Raw genomic sequence first — 20,436 nt, forward strand, 5'->3', positions numbered from 1 at the left:
AACTTAGATCTTCTTTTACCTCCTCATATCCAATTTCTAATTAAGAAGAATAAGAAAAAGAGTACTTTTTTTTTTAATTCCTAAAAACTTAAATAAAAAATATTAAGATTTATCCTCTCAAAATTCTACAGGTTTAAAAAAAAAAGTCGATAGTAGTGAACTCCTTATATCATCATTACAAAACTATCTGCTACACAGTAAATCTGATTGGCATCAGGTGTATCTTACACTCGTCCAAAAGATACCTTATCTATTGAAGCACAAACCTGATCTCATTATTCACCTCTAATGGAGCCTCCAAAACACTAACACCCCCCAGGAAATCAAAAGAGCCCAGCTGTACTAACCAACAAGGCACAAGGGAAAACACTTGATGCCAAAAGGGTAGCAATAACTATCCATCTAGAAAAGTAAACTGTGGTCCAAATTCCATATACAGAAAAGTAAGAAGTGCATTCCTGCCTTACAGATCACTCTAATCTTGGCTCCTGCCTACTCTTTTAGAGGACAGGTTCTCAAGCTCTGGAACTGTACCCTGTACCTTATCTCTGAGGTAGAGAGGTTCCACTGTTCCAGGCCTCATGCTGGTGACACTTAGCTTAGGCTAGGTTCTGGCAAATGCAAAAACCAGATAAAGGGAGAAGTACTGAAGGAGCGCTTTAACATCTATCTTTCTTCAGTCCTCAAGGAGAGCTATTCCACTTCCATTAGTCTATCTTTCAGAAACATTTACACAAGTGTGTCAAGATGTATGCAGGAAGAGTCTATTTACCATGTATATAACAGATTTCTTAAAAACTTATATGTCTATTAAGAGAGATGGTTAAATATACCGAATTTATATTCTTATGGACTATTATGCAATCATTATAAAGCTAGGTGTACTGACATGGAAAGATGCCCATGATGCTTTGTTTAACTTAAAAAAAAAAAATGAAGACTATCATACAAAACATGATTCCATTTTTTAGTTTTAAAAAAAGGAAAAAATGGAAAATAATGAAGGAAAGGGAAGGGAGAAAAAAAAGAAAGGAGAAAACTTTGGGTTCACAGACACATGTTTTACATATAGAAAGACTTTGGAAGACTACACAATAATCAATTAACAACTGTTTACCTCTGGTAGGGTACTTTCACGTTTTTACTTGATATACTTTTGTACCACTCAAATTTTTAAGAATTTTCTTTCAATAATGAATATCTATTACTTTTTTTTTTAAATTTTTTTTAATTGAAATATAGTTGATTTACAATGTTGTGTTAGTTTCAGGTGTACAACAAAGTGAGTCAATTATATACATACATATATGTTATTACTTTTTTAAACTAAAAATAAAGTATAATGATTAAAACAAAACTCTTTAAATATGTGTTGTTTTTTTTAAATAACAGAACTGATTTTCAACTTAGGTAAAATATCAATGCCAAAATTATTCATCCATACTTCATATTCTCTATAAAAATTCATTCACAAGAACTTGAAGATTTCTGACATTAAAAGGCATATAAAGGTACATACAAAGTTGTGTGTTGTAAGTGGAACATTCTCCAACACTTCTACATGCAATTCCTCTCCAGTAAGCCAGGAAATATCAGTGTCCCAGCCAATTGGTTTCTTCTCTCTGAAAAGCGTAGACACAGCCTTTCTTGGTTATCATACCTAAAGATCTTCATAAACCTCATGCTGAAGATATGAAAATTTGTTATTGAGGGGCTAGTAATGGTGAGGGAGTTTTGGCTCCCTGGTCTTCCATCGTTAGAAATTTAAATGGCAATAAATTAATTTTTAAGTTTACCCCAAATAAACGTATCACTCTTGGACAAACAGCAGGGTAAAGAGATGTACTCTTTTCTTCAAGTCAGCTCCAGAAAAGACCTACAACAGCAGAAAATGGATTGTTCCTGGGGTCCAAAAATAAAAAAAAAAAAATCACAGGTACGGATTTACCTATCCATTCAAAGAAAAAGAGTACTCAAGGGACAATATGCCCCAAAAAGGAGACTTTTTTGTTTTAAAAAAACGGGACTCAAAATTGGGGTTGGGGGACTCGTGGCACAATTTTAGATGCTTTCTGAAAAATAGCTCAATATAAAATGTTAATTTTGGTAAGTCTTTTGTGAAACTATGAGTTTATATTAAAAATAAAGGAGTGGGAAAGAGTCCATTATTCAAATAAGACACATAAAAAAAGTTCAAAAATTTTAAGAATCTCAAACCCTAAACAAAGTCATTTGATCAGAGTAACAAACACTATCATCACAAGAAATTATCTAATGTTAACTCCTCAAAGGGCCTACAAGATTTCTTTAGGCTAATTAACTTAGTATTAATATTTTTTTTCCTGAAGTTGATTTTCAATACCCTAGGTTTGGGTAAAGATCTTACAGAAAACCCCAAAATTTCATGTCTGAGGTTTTTTTTCCTTTTTTAAACAAAGTTTCACATCACATACAAACCATACCCATCCTGAATTCTGTAAACAGCGCAGCACTCTGGGATTAGACCTCTCATCATCAGTGCTTTCTTCAGGCTGTCCCGGACTGTAACTCCACACCTTGCAGGTACCTATGGTATCATAAACATATGCTATGAGGTAAAGGAAATAAATTATATATTTTTCACATCATTGAAAAAAACCAATAATTTACCTTTATAATACCTTTAAAATGTCATATGAATTACTGTCAGAAAATTATTTCACTAACTTAATATTAATGGGAAATTATGACTCAAGTATCTATTATTACTCACCAACTTAAATCAAAGCAAAATTTATTTTTAGTTTTTTATTAAAATTACAAAATATCTTAAACATATAAAAGAACAGAAAATACTACAGATCCCTATGTGCTCACCACTGAGAAATAATAGATGTCAACATTTAAAGCAAAATCAATTTTGATCCAACATTGTTCAAAGCTGAAAACTCTAATTCTTCAATCATAATGATGGTCCCTAAGAGATGTCTTACTGATCCTAAACATAGCAGAAGAAAATACTTGTCTTAATGTGTATAGCTGATATTTGCTGTTTAGTTGTTTAGCACTTTTATTTCCTCTGGGAACCCACCCTTCCCTAAAAACCACATGGTTCTGGAGAGGCCATCAATCACAAGGGTCACCACTTTTCTAGCTACACATGACATAAGCTGGCTAATCAGTTTCCCGTATCCCTAATCCAGGGCTAGATATATGACCCAAACAGTACCAGAGTTCTTTCCTTAACTGATAGATGGACACTGGGTGAGAGAAGTTTCTGTTTCTACTGTAGTTAAAGTGTTCCAAGAGGATAGAAATCTGGAGTCCCTAATGGCCATCTTCCTTAGTACACTGAGAAAACCTGGCTACAGAATGAAGCTAACCTAAGGAGAACTAGACATGATATTAGGAGCAGGGAGAAAAGAGGCACTGAAAATAGAGATAAGAATCTTTCTGTATATTTGAAGTTATCTCTATCCTGGCCTTTTCTGCCAGTGACCCATCTCCCCAGATATTAATCCAAATAATGTAAAACTGAAAAAGGACTGACAAACACAGTGTAGACTAAAGTGAAGCAATGGGAGTTCAGGTTGGTCAGTCTTTATGGGGGGAGGGGAGTGCAGACAGAGGAAATGTTAGTTAGTAACAAAATTAAAGGTTTCATTCTTTTAAATCACTAAAGTACTTAGCAAACCAAAAGTTTCCAAAGAAATTGGGAAACTTATGCTAGAGGGGGAAAAATGGAGTGAAAAGGAATATAAGACAGCTGAATCTAAACAGTATATTGAAGGGGAACAATCCAGAAAGCCAAATTAGGACCTAAGATTAGAAAACACAGGAGGCAGATTTTAGCTCAATATAACCGTTAAAACTATCCAGCAAGGGAAAAGTTTACCATGAGGGAGTAGGTTCATCATTGGAAATATTCAAGAGACTGGATTGGTACAGTTGATCCTCTTTATCCATAGACTCTGCATTTGCAAATTTGTCTGTTTGCTAAAATTTATTTGTAACCCCAAAATCAATACTTGCAGTGCTTTTGCAGACATGCGCAGAGGACTGAAAAATTTGAGTTGCTCAAGGCATACTTTCCCAGCTGAGGTTAATCACGGTGACACTGCCTTCTTTTTCTAGCTCTCATACTGTAGACAAGTGCCAGGTGACTTTTAAGCTAATGGACCCCAGTCGGCTGTGAAGAAATAAACAATCTAGGGGCCAATATAAAGAGGCCATCTCTGGCTCATTTATAACAGTAATCCTGCATTTCTCCTAGGAGCAATGGTTCAGTATTCACTAATTCAGTGTTTGCAGGGAATGTATAGAACATAACTACTGCAAATCGTGAGAACTGGCCATACCTTCCAGAAATAATGAACAGAAGGGAAAGCTTACTTTTTCCCTCTGCAACTCATATTCTGCCTACTCTAAAGCAAAAACTTCTTGATTGGCAACCCTATCTTTAGTTTTAAACCCCATCCAATCTATCCTGTTCCCATGTTATCAGTGAAATCTTTCTAAAGAAGGTATTCTTAACATGTGTGCGTGTCAAATACTTCTGAGAACCTGATGAAAGCCTTAGATACTCTCTCCGGAACATAAAATTTCAAGCCTATATACGGACTGCTGAGGAGTCCACTGAACTCAGATTTAGAATCCCATTCTAAGATATAACCTTACATTTCATTAGTCTTCTCAGAATTTTCCAGTTATTTATAGGACAAAATTCAAATTCCTTAATATGGCATACGAGGTCATCAATGGGCTGGGGCTATCAACCTTTCAGTTCCTTTGGTAATTCCCCTCATGCACTCCTGTAATGCCATCTTCTAATATAGCTATGCTCCCTTATGCTTCTCTGAACAGGTTGATTCCAAGGTGTATATATGTTTCATCAGTAGGCAAAAATTTGGTTTCCACTCTTATCACCAAGGGAAAGTCACTTATCAGTCCTTCATTCACTTCTGTAGGCTGATTTTTGTTCCTTCATGATACCTGTTCAACGGACTGACAGACCAACAGAATAAAACAGAAAGACCAAAGCAGACTCCAACACATAAAGAAAATCAAAATAAAATAAAGGCAGCATCTGAAATAGGATAAAGATGAACTTTTAAATAACTGATGTTGGAACTACTAGAACCAATCTAGGAAAAAAAGGTTCACCCATACTACATACTGTATACTAGGGTAAATTCCAAATGGATCAAATATTTAAATGTTGAAGGAAGGAGGGGACAAACCATAAAAGAACTGGAAGAAACACATGGCAAGCTCCTTTATAACCTCAAGTGAAGAAGGCCTATAAATCTATGATGCAAAGTCTGGAAGCCATAAAAGAAAAATGTTAAATTCACCTACACATAACTAAGAACTTTTTAGATGGCAAAACACACACAACATACTACAGTCAGCCCTCCATATTGTGGGTGCCACATCCGTGGATTCAACCAACTGAGGATCAAAAATATTCAGAAAAAAATTCCAGAAAGTTCCAAAAAAGCAAAACTTAAATTTGCCTACTATAAGTAATCTAGAGATGATTTAAAGTATACAGGAGGATGTGCATAGGTTATATGCAAATACTATGCCATTTTATATAAGGGACTTGAGCATCCAAGGATTTTGGTATCTTCAGGGGGTCCTGGAACCAATCCCCTGCAGATACTGAGGGACGACTATATAAGCAAAGTCAAAAGACAAATGCAAACTGGGAAAAAAATATTTGCAACTTATATAAGAGGCATATAATCTTCATGATATATAAAGAGCTCCTGAAAAATTGAGATCAGGATCAACGGGCAAAGGACATGAAAGACAGTTCAGAAAAACAGAAATATAAACGGCCTTCAAACTTATGAAAAGGTGTTCAACCTCAGAGAAAAGCAAACTCAAACTTGCCAAAATAGCTTTCATTTATCACATTGGCAAAAATACAAAAGTTTGACGACATACTCTGTTGATGAGGCTATGGTAAACAGGCATCTCATACACTGCTGATAGCAGTGCAAGACTAAGCAAAACCTGTGAAGCAAAATTCGAAAGTTTCTTATCAAAATTACAAATGTAAATTTCTCTTTGATCAAGGAAGCCTACTTTTGGTATACCATAATATAACTGGTAAACTATAGTACATCTATACAATGGAATCTATAGCTATAAAAAAGAATATTTAAGCATGCTATATGTGGAAATGGAAAATTTCCAGGATGGCCTACATAAACATTAAAAGCAAAATACAGAAAGATATATACAGTATGATGCCTTGTGTGTATGAAGAGGAGTGGAGAAATACGAATATATCTTTTTATTTTCTTCTTGCTACATAAAGAAACCCAGAAAACACACACACCCACACACCCACCCAAATAAAAATAGTTACCTAAAAGGTACAGGGGAAACTGGATGTATAGAGGTAGAGGTGGAAACAAGATTTCCTGATGTAAACACCACATGAAAGAATTACCTATTCAAAAAGGAAAAGGGGAAGGGGAGCACTGCCTCAAATTTTAAGGCTGAAAAGACTAAAAAGACATTTTCAAAAGAACCAGGTTAATGCCTCTTCTCCAAATTACAAAATTAAATGTCCCTGATTAGGCTGTCAAAGCAGCAATAACTTTTCTCTAAAATAATTTTAAAACAAGCATCCTACCTTAACAAACAAAGTTCTATAGTCAATGTAATCATCTGAGTATTTGCCAAAGGAAAATTTAGACCAAAACAAAATGTATCAGTCTAAACTTTAACATACCAGTTTTTAAAGTGAATATAAATCATCTTTTATCAATGGATTCATGATGGTCCACCACACTACCCTACTTTTGTGTATGTTTAAAATTTTCCATATAAAATGTTCTCTTAAAACCTTAAGAACTCCTTCTTAAAGGAGTGGCCATCAAAATTCAGGTGGCCATCACAATTACTACATGTTTAATTATCTGAGCTAGTAGATTAATTTGGTAGTTTAAATTCTTTACAATGCAGACTTTATTACATGCTTTAAGTGAACTTCATGATACACTGAGATCTCCTTGTATAAACTGGCACAGATTATACATGCTGATATATGGGTTTTTAAAATAAACCTAAATTTATAGCTTCCTGATTTTATCATAATTTATCTTGATGTCAAGTCCTTTTTTAGGACTGTTAAACCAGTCATAATATAGTTTATTATTATAGACTGTTAAACCAATTCACAATATAATAAAAGGAAAAATTTAATATGATCTGCTTATAACATGGTCTTTTTAAAGTAAAAAGAGGCTGACTATATATACTACCAAAACTTCCTAAGGTGAAAGCCATTTTAGAATTAAGTATGCATCCTGGTCAAGTTGTATTTAACTGACAAAGAACAAGTGATCACAAGATTTTATAAAGGTGGTAGGTCTTTTACTCCTAAATTGCTGGTCCCAATTAAATTGAAACCCAAAACTAAATTTAATCAATTACCTCATTAGACCTCCAAGGGGGAAAACTTATCTAGCAACAGATTAAGTCCTTTCACTGTGGCAAAAGTTAATAGAATTTATGAGGAGTCAAGAATGTCCCAGACTTCACAGCTATTTTATTAAAATTAAACACAGTATTTTAAATATCAACATGAGTTAATACTGCTCCATATAGTACTCTGCCTCACAAAGTTACTATGAGGATCAAATGAGAGTATGGGGCAACATTTTTACAAACTGTAAACCACTATGCAACAGGTATTCTTCTTGTCTACAAAAGGATGGAATGTGTAACTCTCTTTCATCACTTGCAGATCTTAGAGGTTTCTGCTTTGCTTTTGCTAAAAATAAAGGGAGAGGGAGGGTATTCCCTGGGGTTCTAGCATTTACTCTAATGATGTCCCTTTACTCAATCTATACCATTAAAACTACTTACTTGTGCTAGTAAGAGAGTTAGAGTTTCCTACACGTTTTTGTGCTCTTTACATGTTTTTCCTCAAACTGGCTAAAACAAGGACAGCTTGTTTAGCTTCTCCTTATCTCTTCCATTCCATAAACATTTCTTGCTTTAATTATCGTACAACCAAGGCATGATTTTGAAGGATCCAACATTGCCCTATCTGTTCCCACTGTCCTTCCTTTCATTATGTTAGATACAATCAGGGTTAATACCAATCAGCAGATATTTATTTACAAATCTCAGGCTGCGGTAAACCCAAAGCCTCATTCTTTCAAAAATACTTATAGAACACCTACTAATTGTTAGACACTGAGGAAACCAAAAAAGATAAGCTGCTTTGAGAGCTTCCTCCCCACAGATGTTAAAATTAATTTAGTAGTTTTAGATATTTTTTTCAGACACCTGGTATTTACAGCCTTTGAACCAAATCTGCATTTCCCATTGAGAGATCCACTTACAGGTCTGCAACTTGGAAATACCCCATTACTTGTAGACAAAGAGTCCTGTATAAAGATGTTCATATTTTAGCACTGTTAGTAATAACAAAAAAACTGAACATAACCTAGATGTCTGTCAGGATAAACTGTGTTAAATTGAAAAGAATCAGACCTATATGTATCAACACATACATATGTATACCTTGAAATTATAATTTTGAATAAAAAGGACAAGATGTTAAACATTACATACAGTATCATACTATTTTATAAATTAAAAAAAAATGCTTATAGGTACATATCCATGTAGTAAAATATAAAAATATCGATTGAATGTACCCCACATTTATCATAGTGGCTACTTCTTGGGGGACAAGGTGGGATGAAGGATGTTTGGGAAGGGAATGGGACAGGTAAGAGGGACCTAAATATATATATGTATGTACGTATGTATGGATATATGTTATATATGTGTGTGTATGTGTAATATGAAGCAAATATAACAAATATTAATACTTGTTCATTGTAGGTGACTAAACACAGGTGTTTAATATATTGTCCTTTATACTTTTCCATATAAATAAGTTTCCTAAATAAAAAAGTTAAAAACCTTATGAATGTTCTTTTCTAAACCTTTGCTACGTCCTCAAATCAGCATGAATATGTTCATTAGTTTTTTTTCCTAGTGGCAACTGTTTCTTTTTAACTTTCTATTTTTCTTTTGTCCTATGTTCTTTGAATTTTTCCAACTCTACTATGAAAAATTTCAAACACAGAAAATTAGAAGGAGTGGTACAATTAACATCCAAGTTCTCTCAGATCCTAAAATTATTTTTTCATATTTGTTTTCTCTCTTTAACATTTTGTTTCCATCATACCATTTGAAAGTTCTAAATTGACTGATTGAGATAGAATTCAGAATAGTGGTTACTCTTGAAGGTGGTCACTGAATTGAGGGAGCACAAGAGAACACTCACATTAGAAATGTTCTATATCTTGGTCTGCATGGCACTTACACATGTAGAAAGTCACTGAGCTGTACACTTGAGGTTTGTACACTTTACTATATGTAAGTTTTATTTCAAAAAAGGGGCGGGAGGGGGGTTGCAGGCATCATGACAATTTACCCCTAAATATTTAAGCATGTATTTCCTAAGAATAAAGACATTCTCCTACATAAAAATATCTCTATTGTCACACTTAAGAAAACTAATAATTCCATAAGAACATATTATATTCAATCAACACTCAACATTTCCTATCTCAAGAAGGACTTCTACAGCTCTTCCCCACCCTGGTCCCAAACCAGGATCACACAATGCATTTGTTTGTTTTGTCTCTTCAGTCTTATTCAGTGTAGAATAACCCCCAACCTTTTATCCTCCATGACATTGAGTCCAGGCTGTTTGTCTTATAGAATGTCCACCTTCTGGATTTGTCTACTTGCTTCCTCATGGTGCTTAACTTTTCCCTTTATCCCGTGTTTCTTATAAAATGGAAAGTCCAGAAGCTTAACATTCAACACAATCATTTTTAGCAATAATACTTCAGAGGTGATGACTCATCCACTGAGTTTTACATTTTAAGGCCACCTAGAAATTCTATTTGGTTCCTTCTTAGGAATCTAATCTTGCTATTTTTAAGTCTTCTAATGCACTGATGGTAGACTGTCTCCTTGCATATTATAACTTGTGATTTTGACCTTGTCATTGAGGCATTCTGAATTCCATGAGACCTATATGGGCTACGGGAGGCTTTGCATTTGTTTCTGCCCAGTGCCTGAATGCTTTGCCACTTCAGCACCAGTTGTTAATTTCTTGGGTTAAGAATTCCTGAATAATGCAGGTAATATAATTATGAACCCCACACGCTATGATAAGAACAGGTCTATAGTTAAGAATTCACAAGGGAAACTTTAACCTTTATTTGGAGCCCTGGCACTAGTACTCAGACTTGAGTGTGGTTCAAGTTTGACAGACAGGTACAAATGTCAAATCCGACACTAAAAACAATGCAATTTGTTCCAGTTAAGGAACACAGACTTAGGCACCAAATAATTATGTCTTTTCCATTCTTGTTTGAAATGGATGCTTACATTTGCATGACCACTGGGTATCACATTTCATTTTCAACAACTAGTCTTTCTGAAAAATACAAAGAAAAAGCAATGATGATATTAAAGTTGACTCACCACTGTCCTCTGTTTATTGGGCAGGAAGACTCTAACGATAGGTTTTTGTGGTGACTTGGGGTTGCTCCGTGACACATCTGTGGGATTTTGAAAAACTGAAAGAGATGAAGGCAGCACTGAAAGGCTAGAAGAGGAAGAAGATGTAACGGTGTCTGTTGATGCAGAGCTAGAAACAGAAAAATCAGTTCCATTCCCCAGGGATTCCAATAACTGTTGTTCTCTTTGTTGGAGGGCATCTAGCTTGCTGGTGTATTCTTCATAGGCCTATAAAATAAAGTAGACTTACATTGAATCTGGACTTTTTCCTGACAGTAACAAAAGGAAATATGAAATTTAAGTCTTTGATTATAATCTCTTTATAATCTAGCTAACACGATTCTGTATTACAAATTACAAAATAAGTGCTGGAAGTATTGTAAATTAGTACTTTTACCTTTAAATTGATAAATATTTTGTTATAAGACACTACATCTAGAAAGTGACACACACACACACACACATATATATATGTCTATAATAGCCATGAATATTAATTTTAAAAAACCAGTATTTGCAATTTTCTGGCCAAATCACAATTTATCTTCCAAACTACATACCTAACATAAGATAAAATACTAATACATCACAGATAAATACCCTCTCTATTAATTTTTTTTCCAGAAAAGTTGTAGGCATATAAGGTTTCATACTTCTCTCTGCCTCTCTCTCTCTAAAGAACTGAGAGAGAGGTTGCAAAGGATATGAGGTGTTAGAGAGATCTGTCAAAACACAAGACTAAGGTACACAGTGTCAGATCTCACCATTACCACCAAAATCTCCTCAACAGGGATCAGAGGATGTATAACTGCCACTTTTTTTTCTGAAACAGCTATTAGTTAAAATACCTTCCTTTACTCACTATGGATATCTTATGACCTCCCTTTTCCCATCAAATACTGCTTAGAGAATAGAATTTTGTTTGAAAAGGTAGTTTACACCCTGCAGTCAAGAAATTTTGAGGCCATTATCCATCAGGGTATCTTTCTAGAAGTTTCATTTTACTAAAGCTACAAGGTCAAATGATCACATAAGACAGCATATTCTAAAAGTAGGAAGAATCTTGGAAACAGAATGATACTGAAAATAAAGAGATGGAATGAACTGGAATGTATGTGTCCATGGTTCTTTGAGGCAGTAGTAATCACCTTCTCCCACACTATAATCCACCATGTCTCCTTACCACCCCAAATAGATGCAACGCTATAATTTATGAAAGGCTACAAAGATTTAAAAAGATTTAAAAGAATCAAAGATTTTTAAAAATGGCATTTCCCATCACTTATTGGGCTACAAAGAAGCAGGTGGATGCATTTTTATTTGTGCAAGTATTGTACATGAGAAATAAACAAAGAACGTTCTTGATACAAGATAAGAGTAAGGAAAGAGGGGGGGTCTTAAAAGGTTAGCATTTAGATAGATGGAGTTAAGTGGGGAGAAGAGAGTACTGTGTAGCACAGGAGAAATTTTGTAACAGAGTAAGGAGGTAAGAAATTTTAAGACATAGAGGAAAACTATGGACTAGCATAGCTGAACGTCATACAATACCTGGGACATATCAAGGGATCAACAGATGTTTGTGAAATTTAAGTGAAGAACAGGAACACAAATAATAAGACTGGAAAAGTGGGTAAGGGACCAGCTTGTAGAGAATGTATATATTATGTTATGAAGCCTGAACTTCATTCTATAAGCAAGGGAGAATTATCTAAGGTAGAGGAGAATAAAGGAGAAATTTCATTTCAATATAGGCCACCACACCTGATAAGCTTGATCCTACCATATAATTTTTGGGGGGTTGGGGAGGGAAAATACTAAAATGAGCTACTGAAGTAAACTACACCAAAATGCCCTCTCCTTTACAATCTAATAAGTGTCCAACGCTGACCGTGAAATGTTTCACAGCATCTCAGGCACTATAACCAAATCAGTCCAAAATTTTCTGAGCTGTATTTCTATTTAGCTTTCAGTTCGATGGGCTAATTACTTAAGGGAATCTTTTTCAGTATGATCCACTTATTGAGATTTTGATCATTCGATAAATACATATTGCGCACACACGTACCTAGTAGAGTTTGGGACTCAAACCACAAAAATGAAGACTAACACAATTCTTACACTTTGAAGATCATGTACATGCAGCCTGGGAGACAAAAATTCCTCCTTGCGTAGATCAAATATTCTTATTTACTGTCACCTGGGCAAGTACATTTACTACACAAAGTTAGGCTTAGGAAAAGTAATAAATGTAAACAAATTTTCTGAATGTTATTTCTTTATTAAAATACTAGCCTTAATTTTTGAAAATATATTGTTCCCTCCACTGTGGATTACAATCTATTATTTCACTGCATTTATCAATAACTCTTCCTTAAGTACAAAACATTTACTTATTCTACCTCTCTCCATCCTCATAGCTGCAATCTACCAAGGTACTTGCCTACCTTGTTTTGTACCTGGCTTGACTCATTTCACCCCATTATCCTTGCTGCATTCTGTGTGGATGCTGATTACACTTACAACACTCCTGCCTTGAAGTTCTCTAAACCTCGTATCTATAAAGGCATTTGTTTCTACTCTACCTTCAAGATCCAGAGATACAAACAGTTCTTTACCAAAGAGTTCCAAATGATGACAAGATCTCAACTGGGAACCTCCCATACCCCGATGCACACACACTTATCCCACTGTCATAAATTTCATCCTCACTACCACACTAATCTGTTCATTGTCAACATTAATCCCTTAATGTTTTTCAGATTTCTTTGCTGTTTTACTTCCCATACTTTGTGGCTCACCATTTCAACAATGCCAATGGTAACATCTTAGATTGTCTGGTTAATTCTTATTCTTTTACCAACTTGCTTGTCGAATACCAACTTTGGGTAAATTCTATCATTCAATTACTCCATTCTTTCTCTCAGGTTACCACACATTACTGAAGAAAATAATAAAACAAGGCCAACTGGTTCCATTATCAATTCATGGAAATTAGTCTTTCACACTACTATATGAAAATTTGTACTTATTTATTTAATTTTTAAAAAATTAATTAATTTATTTTTGGCTGCGTTGGGTCTTCGTTGCTATGCACGGGCTTTCTCTAGTTGCGGTGAGCGGGGGCTACTCTTCATCGCAGCACGCGGGCTTCTCATTGCGGTGGCTTCTCTTGCTGCGGAGCACAGGCTCTAGGCGCGTGGGCTTCAGTAGTTGTGGCACACAGGCTTAGTAGTTGTGGCTCCTGGGCTTTAGAGCGCAGGCTCAGTAGTTGTGGCGCACAGGCTTAGTTGCTCCACGGCATGTGGGATCTTTCCAGACCTGGGCTCGAACCCGTGCCCACTGCATTGGCAGGCGGATTCTTAACCACTGTGCCACCAGGGAAGCCCCTGTACTTATTTTTAATTCATATTACATTTCTCACAATACTTACTCCCACCCTTCTTATGCTTCTCTGGATCCTAACTTCATCCCCCAACCTTTAATTCACTCAAGAAAATAGTATTACCTTCAAATTTACTCTGAAGATCAAAGCCATCAAATAAAAGCTTCCCCTTCTTTCTTTGTCCAATCAATTCTCCCCATCTTTCCCCATCCTTCTTTTCCTCTCAATTTAGTGTTAACACTGGGTGTTTAGAGCCTCTTCTGTAGAGGCCTTGGTTCATCATTATCTCCATTTTCTCTCATATCTTCCAACTTTCCCTTTTTCTCTGTTTTCTTACCCTGCACACTTGAGCAAGTCCTCCCACATAAACATACACCTCAAGCACCATTACCACCATCAACAAAATTCCTTTGGTGCTTCAAGAAGCTGCAGAAACCAGATATTTCTTCAGGAGGCAGCGTTTCCAAAACCCCATTCCTTCTCATCAAAATCCTACTTATTTTTCAAAGTTTAATTCAAAGGCCTGCTTGATAAAAATCCAAAAGCGGTATTTTCTTTTCACCTCCTTTGGAGTATTACCACACTCTTCTTTATATGGCTTTTTAAAAAATCATTTGTGAAAAAACTTTGTAAGCATTAAGTGAAATAATACTAGCAAAGGAAGCTATTACAGCAAAAACCCAATAAATACTTTTATTAGTAGTAATAACTGGTACTAGTTCTTATCGTTATTACTGTATTACTTCGCTGAGTTCTCAACATGACTCTACTAAACTATAAGGTAGTTGAGGGCACAGCTCATGTTATTTATTTATTTATTCATTCATTCATTTAATGGATTCTTTTTTCAAACTTAAGTATAGTTCATTTATTTTTGAACTTAAAAAAGAATGTAAGAACACAATATTATTAAGATGAAAATACTCCTCATATTGATCTACAGATTCAATGCAATCCTTATCAAAATCCCAGCTGGCTTTTCTTTTGCAGAAATGGACAAGCTGATCTTAAAATTCACACAGAAGTATAAAGTACTTGGAATAGCCAAAACAATCTTGAAAAAGAACAGAGTTTGGAGATTTACATTTCCTGATTTCAAAAGTTACTATAAAGCTACAGTAATCAAAACATATGATACTGATACACATAAAAAAACACAATAGATTGAGAGTCCAGAAAAAAAGGCTTACATTTATGGTTAACTGGTTTTTGACAATGTTACTGGTACAACTGAATATCTGCATGCAGAAGAATGAAGTTGGACTACTACCTAACATCATATTACAAAATTAACTCAAAGTGTATCATACACTTAAAAGTAAGAGCTAAAACTAAAAAACTCTTAGAAGAAAACATAGAAGTAAATCATCATGACCCTGGATTAGGCAATGGTTTCTTAGATGACACACCAAAACACAGCAACCAAAGAAAAAGTAGATAAACTCGACTTCATCAAAATTAAAGCTTTTGTGCTTCAAAAGACACTATCAAGAGAGTCAAAAAAAGACATCCCACAGAATGGGAGAAAATATTTGCAAATCATATCTGATAAGGATTTCCTACCAAGAATACATAAAGAACTCTTACAACTAAAAAGACAACCCAGTTTTTTAAATGGGCAAAGGATCTGAATAGACATTTTTCCCAAGAAGATATACAAATGGGTAATAAGCACATGAAAAAGATGCTTAATATCATTAGTCACCAAAGAATTACAAATCAAAATACCACAATGAGATGCCAATTCACACCTGCTAGGATGGCAATAATAATAACAAAATGGAAAATAACAAGTGTTGGTGATGAGGTATAGGAACTGGAACCCTCACACATTGCTTGTGGGAATGTAAAATGGTGCAGCCACTTCGGAAAACAGTCTGGTAGTTCCTCAAAAAGTTAAAACACAGAGTTACCAAAGGACACAGCAATTCCATCCCTAGGTACATAACTAAAAGAACTGAAAACATATGCCTACCACAAAAACTTGTACATGAATGTTCATAGCAGCTTTATTCATGATAGCCCAAAAGTGGAAACAACCTAAATGTCCATCAGTTGATTAATGGATAAACAAAATGTGCAATATCCACATGATAGAATATTAGCCATAAAAAGGAATAAATGCTACAATGAATGCTACATGCTACAACATGGTTGAATTTTGAAAACATTCTGCTAAGGTGAAAGCAGCCTGTCACAAAAGGCCACATTGTGTATGATTCCATTTACACGAAATGTCCAAATAGGCAAATCCATAGATTTAGAAAGTAGATCAGTGGTTGCCAGGGGCTGGAGAGAACGACTGCCAATGGGTAAAGGGTTTCTTTTTGAGGTGATGAAAATGTTTTGGAATTAGATGGTGGTGATGACTGTCCAATTCTGTGCATATGCTATATACTACGCAATTGTACACTTTAAAAAAGTGAATCTTATGGTATATGAATTATTTCCCAATTAAAAATGGGAAGAGGGGGCTTCCCTGGTGGCGCAGTGGTTGAGAATCTGCCTGCTAATGCAGGGGACACGGGTTCGCGCCCTGGTCTGGGAAGATCCCACATGCCACGGAGCAACTAGGCCCGTGAGCCACAACTACTGAGCCTGCGCATCTGGAGCCTGTGCTCCGCAACAAGAGAGGCCACGACAGTGAGAGGCCCGCGCACCGCGATGAAGAGTGGCCCCCGCTTGCCACAACTAGAGAAAGCCCTCGCACAGAAATGAAGACCCAACATAGCAATCAATCAATCAGTCAATAAATAAATCTTTAAAAAAAAAAAAAAAAAAAAAGGGAAGATGGGGACTTCCCTGGCAGTCCAGTGATAAAGACTTCACCTCCCAATGCAGGGGGTTTGGGTTCAATCCCTGGTGGGGGAGCTAAGATCCCACATGCCTCATGGCCAAAAAACCAGAACATAAACAACAGAAGCAATATTGTAACAAATTCAATAAAGACTTTAAAAAAATAATAAATAAAAATATAAAAATGGGAAGAAAATTAAGGACGTACTTAATTAAAACATAATGGGAAAAGGCAGTGGAAGAAAAAATTTTTATCATTAGAGTTCATTATATTTATTCTTTTGAGCTTAATCTTACAAGATACAATGAAATCTTTCAAACTACCCATGAGTAATAATTAATGAACTGTTCTGCATTCCAAAGGAAGCACCTAGCTTCCTGTATTATTTTCTTTGCAGATTTTTTTTGGGGGGGGCCACACTGAGTGGTATGCAGAACTTCCCTGACCAGGGATTGAACCTGTGCCCCTTGTACTAGACGCACAGAATCTTAACCACTGGACCACCATGGGAGTCCCAGTATTATTTTCATTGCAGTATTTGTTTTGATAAATGTCTCTGTATTATCCTGGGTTCTACACAGACTACAGATCAGAAAGGCTGTCAGCATCATAATAATGATATAGCAATTAAGAGCACAGGCTCTGATAAAAAAGAAAAAAAAAAAAAGAAGACATACACGTGGGGAAAATGTAAGCAGTTATAGAAGACTCACAAAAAAAAGAAAAAGAACACAGGTTCTGAATTCAGTATGTCTGGCTTCAAACTTTGGCTACCCCATTACTAGTTGTGTAACCCTCGTCATGTTATTATTAAAACCCTCTGTGCCTGAGCTTCTTCATCTATAAAATGGAAATGAGAATATTAAATGTAACTCACAGGGCAGGTTGAGGATTAAATGACCTACTGTATGCTTAGAACAGTTCCTGGCACAGCAAGCACTCAATAAATGTTAGGAGCTTTATTGTCATCATCTGTCTGCCTGCAGGGGACTCCAGCATACATATAAATTCGGTGGTAGTTTAGATTCAGTGTGTTAACACTAGATATGTAGGGTTATTCCAGAAACTTTATCTCTTCATCTCTGGAATCCAATATATCAGGTCTAGAAAGAAGAATCTACTACCGGAAAAGCATCTAGCATTATATCTTACACATAGAAGGCATTCAAATAATTTGTTGGATGAGTAAATACAGAAGAATTGGGAGAAAAATAAGAAATTCTGGGAAATGACTTTTAGGGGAAACTCATCTTCTCTTCCTCTGTATGATGGTAAAAAGAAAAGACTGGAACCAAAGATTGAAAAGACAAACCTGAAATTCTTTAGAGTACAATAGTTCATTTCACTGCAGTTATCATCAAGGGAATCAACAGAATGTTAATTATTATTCATATGCCAGTTGGAGAAAATCCACAACTTAAAAGCTCGTTTTTAAATAAATTAGTACATAGAAAAAAGAAAGTCACGAGGATTTCTGATGGTGATATAAGTGATTTCATTCTGTTCTGCTAAAAGGAAGAAATGGAGAGATAGGTAAAGATTTATCTTTCTATGAAAACACCAAAGGGGTTTCTTTCGAAATGCTATAGCACAACTTCTACCTGCCAGTGCACAAACTAATCGGAAGCCAAATTGTGAACACTGGGAAAATTTTACTTTTTAGCCTCTTATTTCAGGAAATGTAAGCACAGTCACTAGTCTAGGGGTGAACGTAACTCCATTCTGGTTGGTGAAATGTAAAGACTTGTAAGGAATTTGGGGGGGAAGGTTTTCCTCCTTGAAAGGGCTCAGTACACCAGAGAACATCTGTGATCTCTTCTTCCCGATTTGACGTGTTGTGTTAGAGTACAATTCTCAGATGTGCTGCAGTTATGACAGAAAAACCAAAAGGACTACAGCAATCTACCCCAGTGTCTGACAACCTTGAGCTGTAGAACAATCTTTGAATAATTTACCTCCATGTTTCTTGTTATGGGAGCAGAAATTAAAACCCCTACATGTTTGGACAAATTGGTATTTGTTATTTGCAGATTAAAAACATTTGTAATTTTTATAGATCTCCTAGACTTATTCTCTAATTTTTCCGATCTTTCCTTTAATATTTTCCATCTTTGTTTTTTTCTACTTTCTGGAAGATGTCCTTAACTTTATAGAACTTGTTTGTTTGTCTGTTTATATGCACATGCAGATACACACACATATGTATTTAAATTTTCTGTTATGCCATTTTAATTTACTATTTTAGTTTCCAAGAGCTCTTTCTTATTCTCTATTACTTTTGCTTCTTTAGTACAACCATGAAATAAGAACAGATTACTATATTTTCTCTTATCTTTGATGTTAATTATAGTTATTTTCAAATTTTCTTCTGTTTTCTGCACTGTTTCTGAGTTCCTTTTGACCATTTCTGCCATTATCTTTCCTGTTAACAGCTTTCTTTAAATATCTGGTTATTTATTTATCATTTTTAAAAAATTGTTATTTATTTATTTATTTATTTGATTTTTGGCTGTGTTGGGTCTTCTTGCTGCGCGCGGGCTTTCTCTAGTTGCGGCGAGTGGGGGCTACTCTTGGTTGCGGTGCGCAGGCTTCTCACTGAGGTGGCTTGTCTTATTGCAGAGCACGGGCTCTAGGCATGCAGGCTCAGTAGTTGTGGCTCACAGGCTCTAGAGCGCAGGCTCAGTTGTTGTGGCACACAGGCTTAGTTGCTCCATGGCATGTGGGATCTTCCTGGACCAGGGCTCGAACCTATGTGCCCTGCATTGGCAGGCGGATTCTTAACCACTGTGCCACCAGGGAAGTCCCTATCTGGTTATTCTTAACTGTCCATTCATATTTAAGAGTTAAGGACTCTTAAGATGTCAATACTACCCAAAGCAGTCTACAGATTCAATGTAATCCCTACCAAAATGGCAATGTGTTTGGAGAAATAGAAAAATCCATCCTGAAATTCATGAGGAAATTCAAGGGATCCCAAATAGCCAAAACAATTTTGAAAAAGAAGAACAAAGCTGGAGATTTGCATTTCCACAATGAGATACCACTTCACACTCATTAGGATGCCTATTATTAAACACACACACACACACACACACACACAGAAAATAAGTCTTGGCAAGGATATAAAGGATTGTTAGTGGGAATGCAAAATGTAGTTGCTTATGGAAAAGAGAATGGCAATTCCTTAAAAAATTAAATACAGAACTGTCTTATGTTCAGTAATTCCACTTCTGGGTATACACCCCCAAAAGAAGTAAAATCAGCATTATTCACAGTAACTAAAAGGTGGAAACAACCAACCAGTGAGGGTAGCCATCGACAGATAAATGGATAAATAAAATGTGATATATACATACAATGGAATATTATTCAGCCTTAAATTGGAAGAAAATTCTGACACATGCTTCAACATGGATGAAGCTTGAAGACATTATGCTAAATGAAATCAGCCAGTTACAGGAAATATGTTAGAATTCCACTTACGTGACGTTCTAGAGTAGTAAAATTCATAGAGACAGAAAGGAGAATGGTGGGTCTCAGTCAATCAATCTAATCTATTGATTACCCACTTAAGGGCCTTCAAATAGCAATACCCACAAGTCTTCTCCCTGGGCCTGGTCAACTTTCCTCAGGGAAGAATACTGTCATCTGCAGCCAGGCTCCTCTTCACAGTATATCAAACGGTGGTAAGTTCAATGTTTTA

The 20,436-nt window shown here is 35.6% G+C and overlaps 1 protein-coding gene across 7 annotated transcripts in view; it reads right to left on the reverse strand.

Moving 5' to 3' along the window:
* BRAF (B-Raf proto-oncogene, serine/threonine kinase) overlaps window positions 1–20,436 on the reverse strand; it is a 159,744-nt gene that overhangs the window by 70,522 nt on the left and 68,786 nt on the right. For all 7 annotated transcript variants that reach the window (XM_082472957.1, XM_082472960.1, XM_082472959.1 and 4 more), the window contains exons 3-5: window positions 10,519–10,782; window positions 2,463–2,566; window positions 1,520–1,622 (exon numbers count right to left, since the gene is read on the reverse strand). In XM_082472957.1, coding sequence (XP_082329083.1) covers window positions 1,520–1,622; window positions 2,463–2,566; window positions 10,519–10,782 — 471 coding nt within the window. The remainder of the gene's footprint in view (window positions 1–1,519; window positions 1,623–2,462; window positions 2,567–10,518; window positions 10,783–20,436) is intronic.

Source organism: Balaenoptera physalus (assembly GCF_965194825.1).
Source record: "Balaenoptera physalus genome assembly, chromosome: 8".
Taxonomy (NCBI): Eukaryota; Metazoa; Chordata; class Mammalia; order Artiodactyla; family Balaenopteridae; genus Balaenoptera; species Balaenoptera physalus.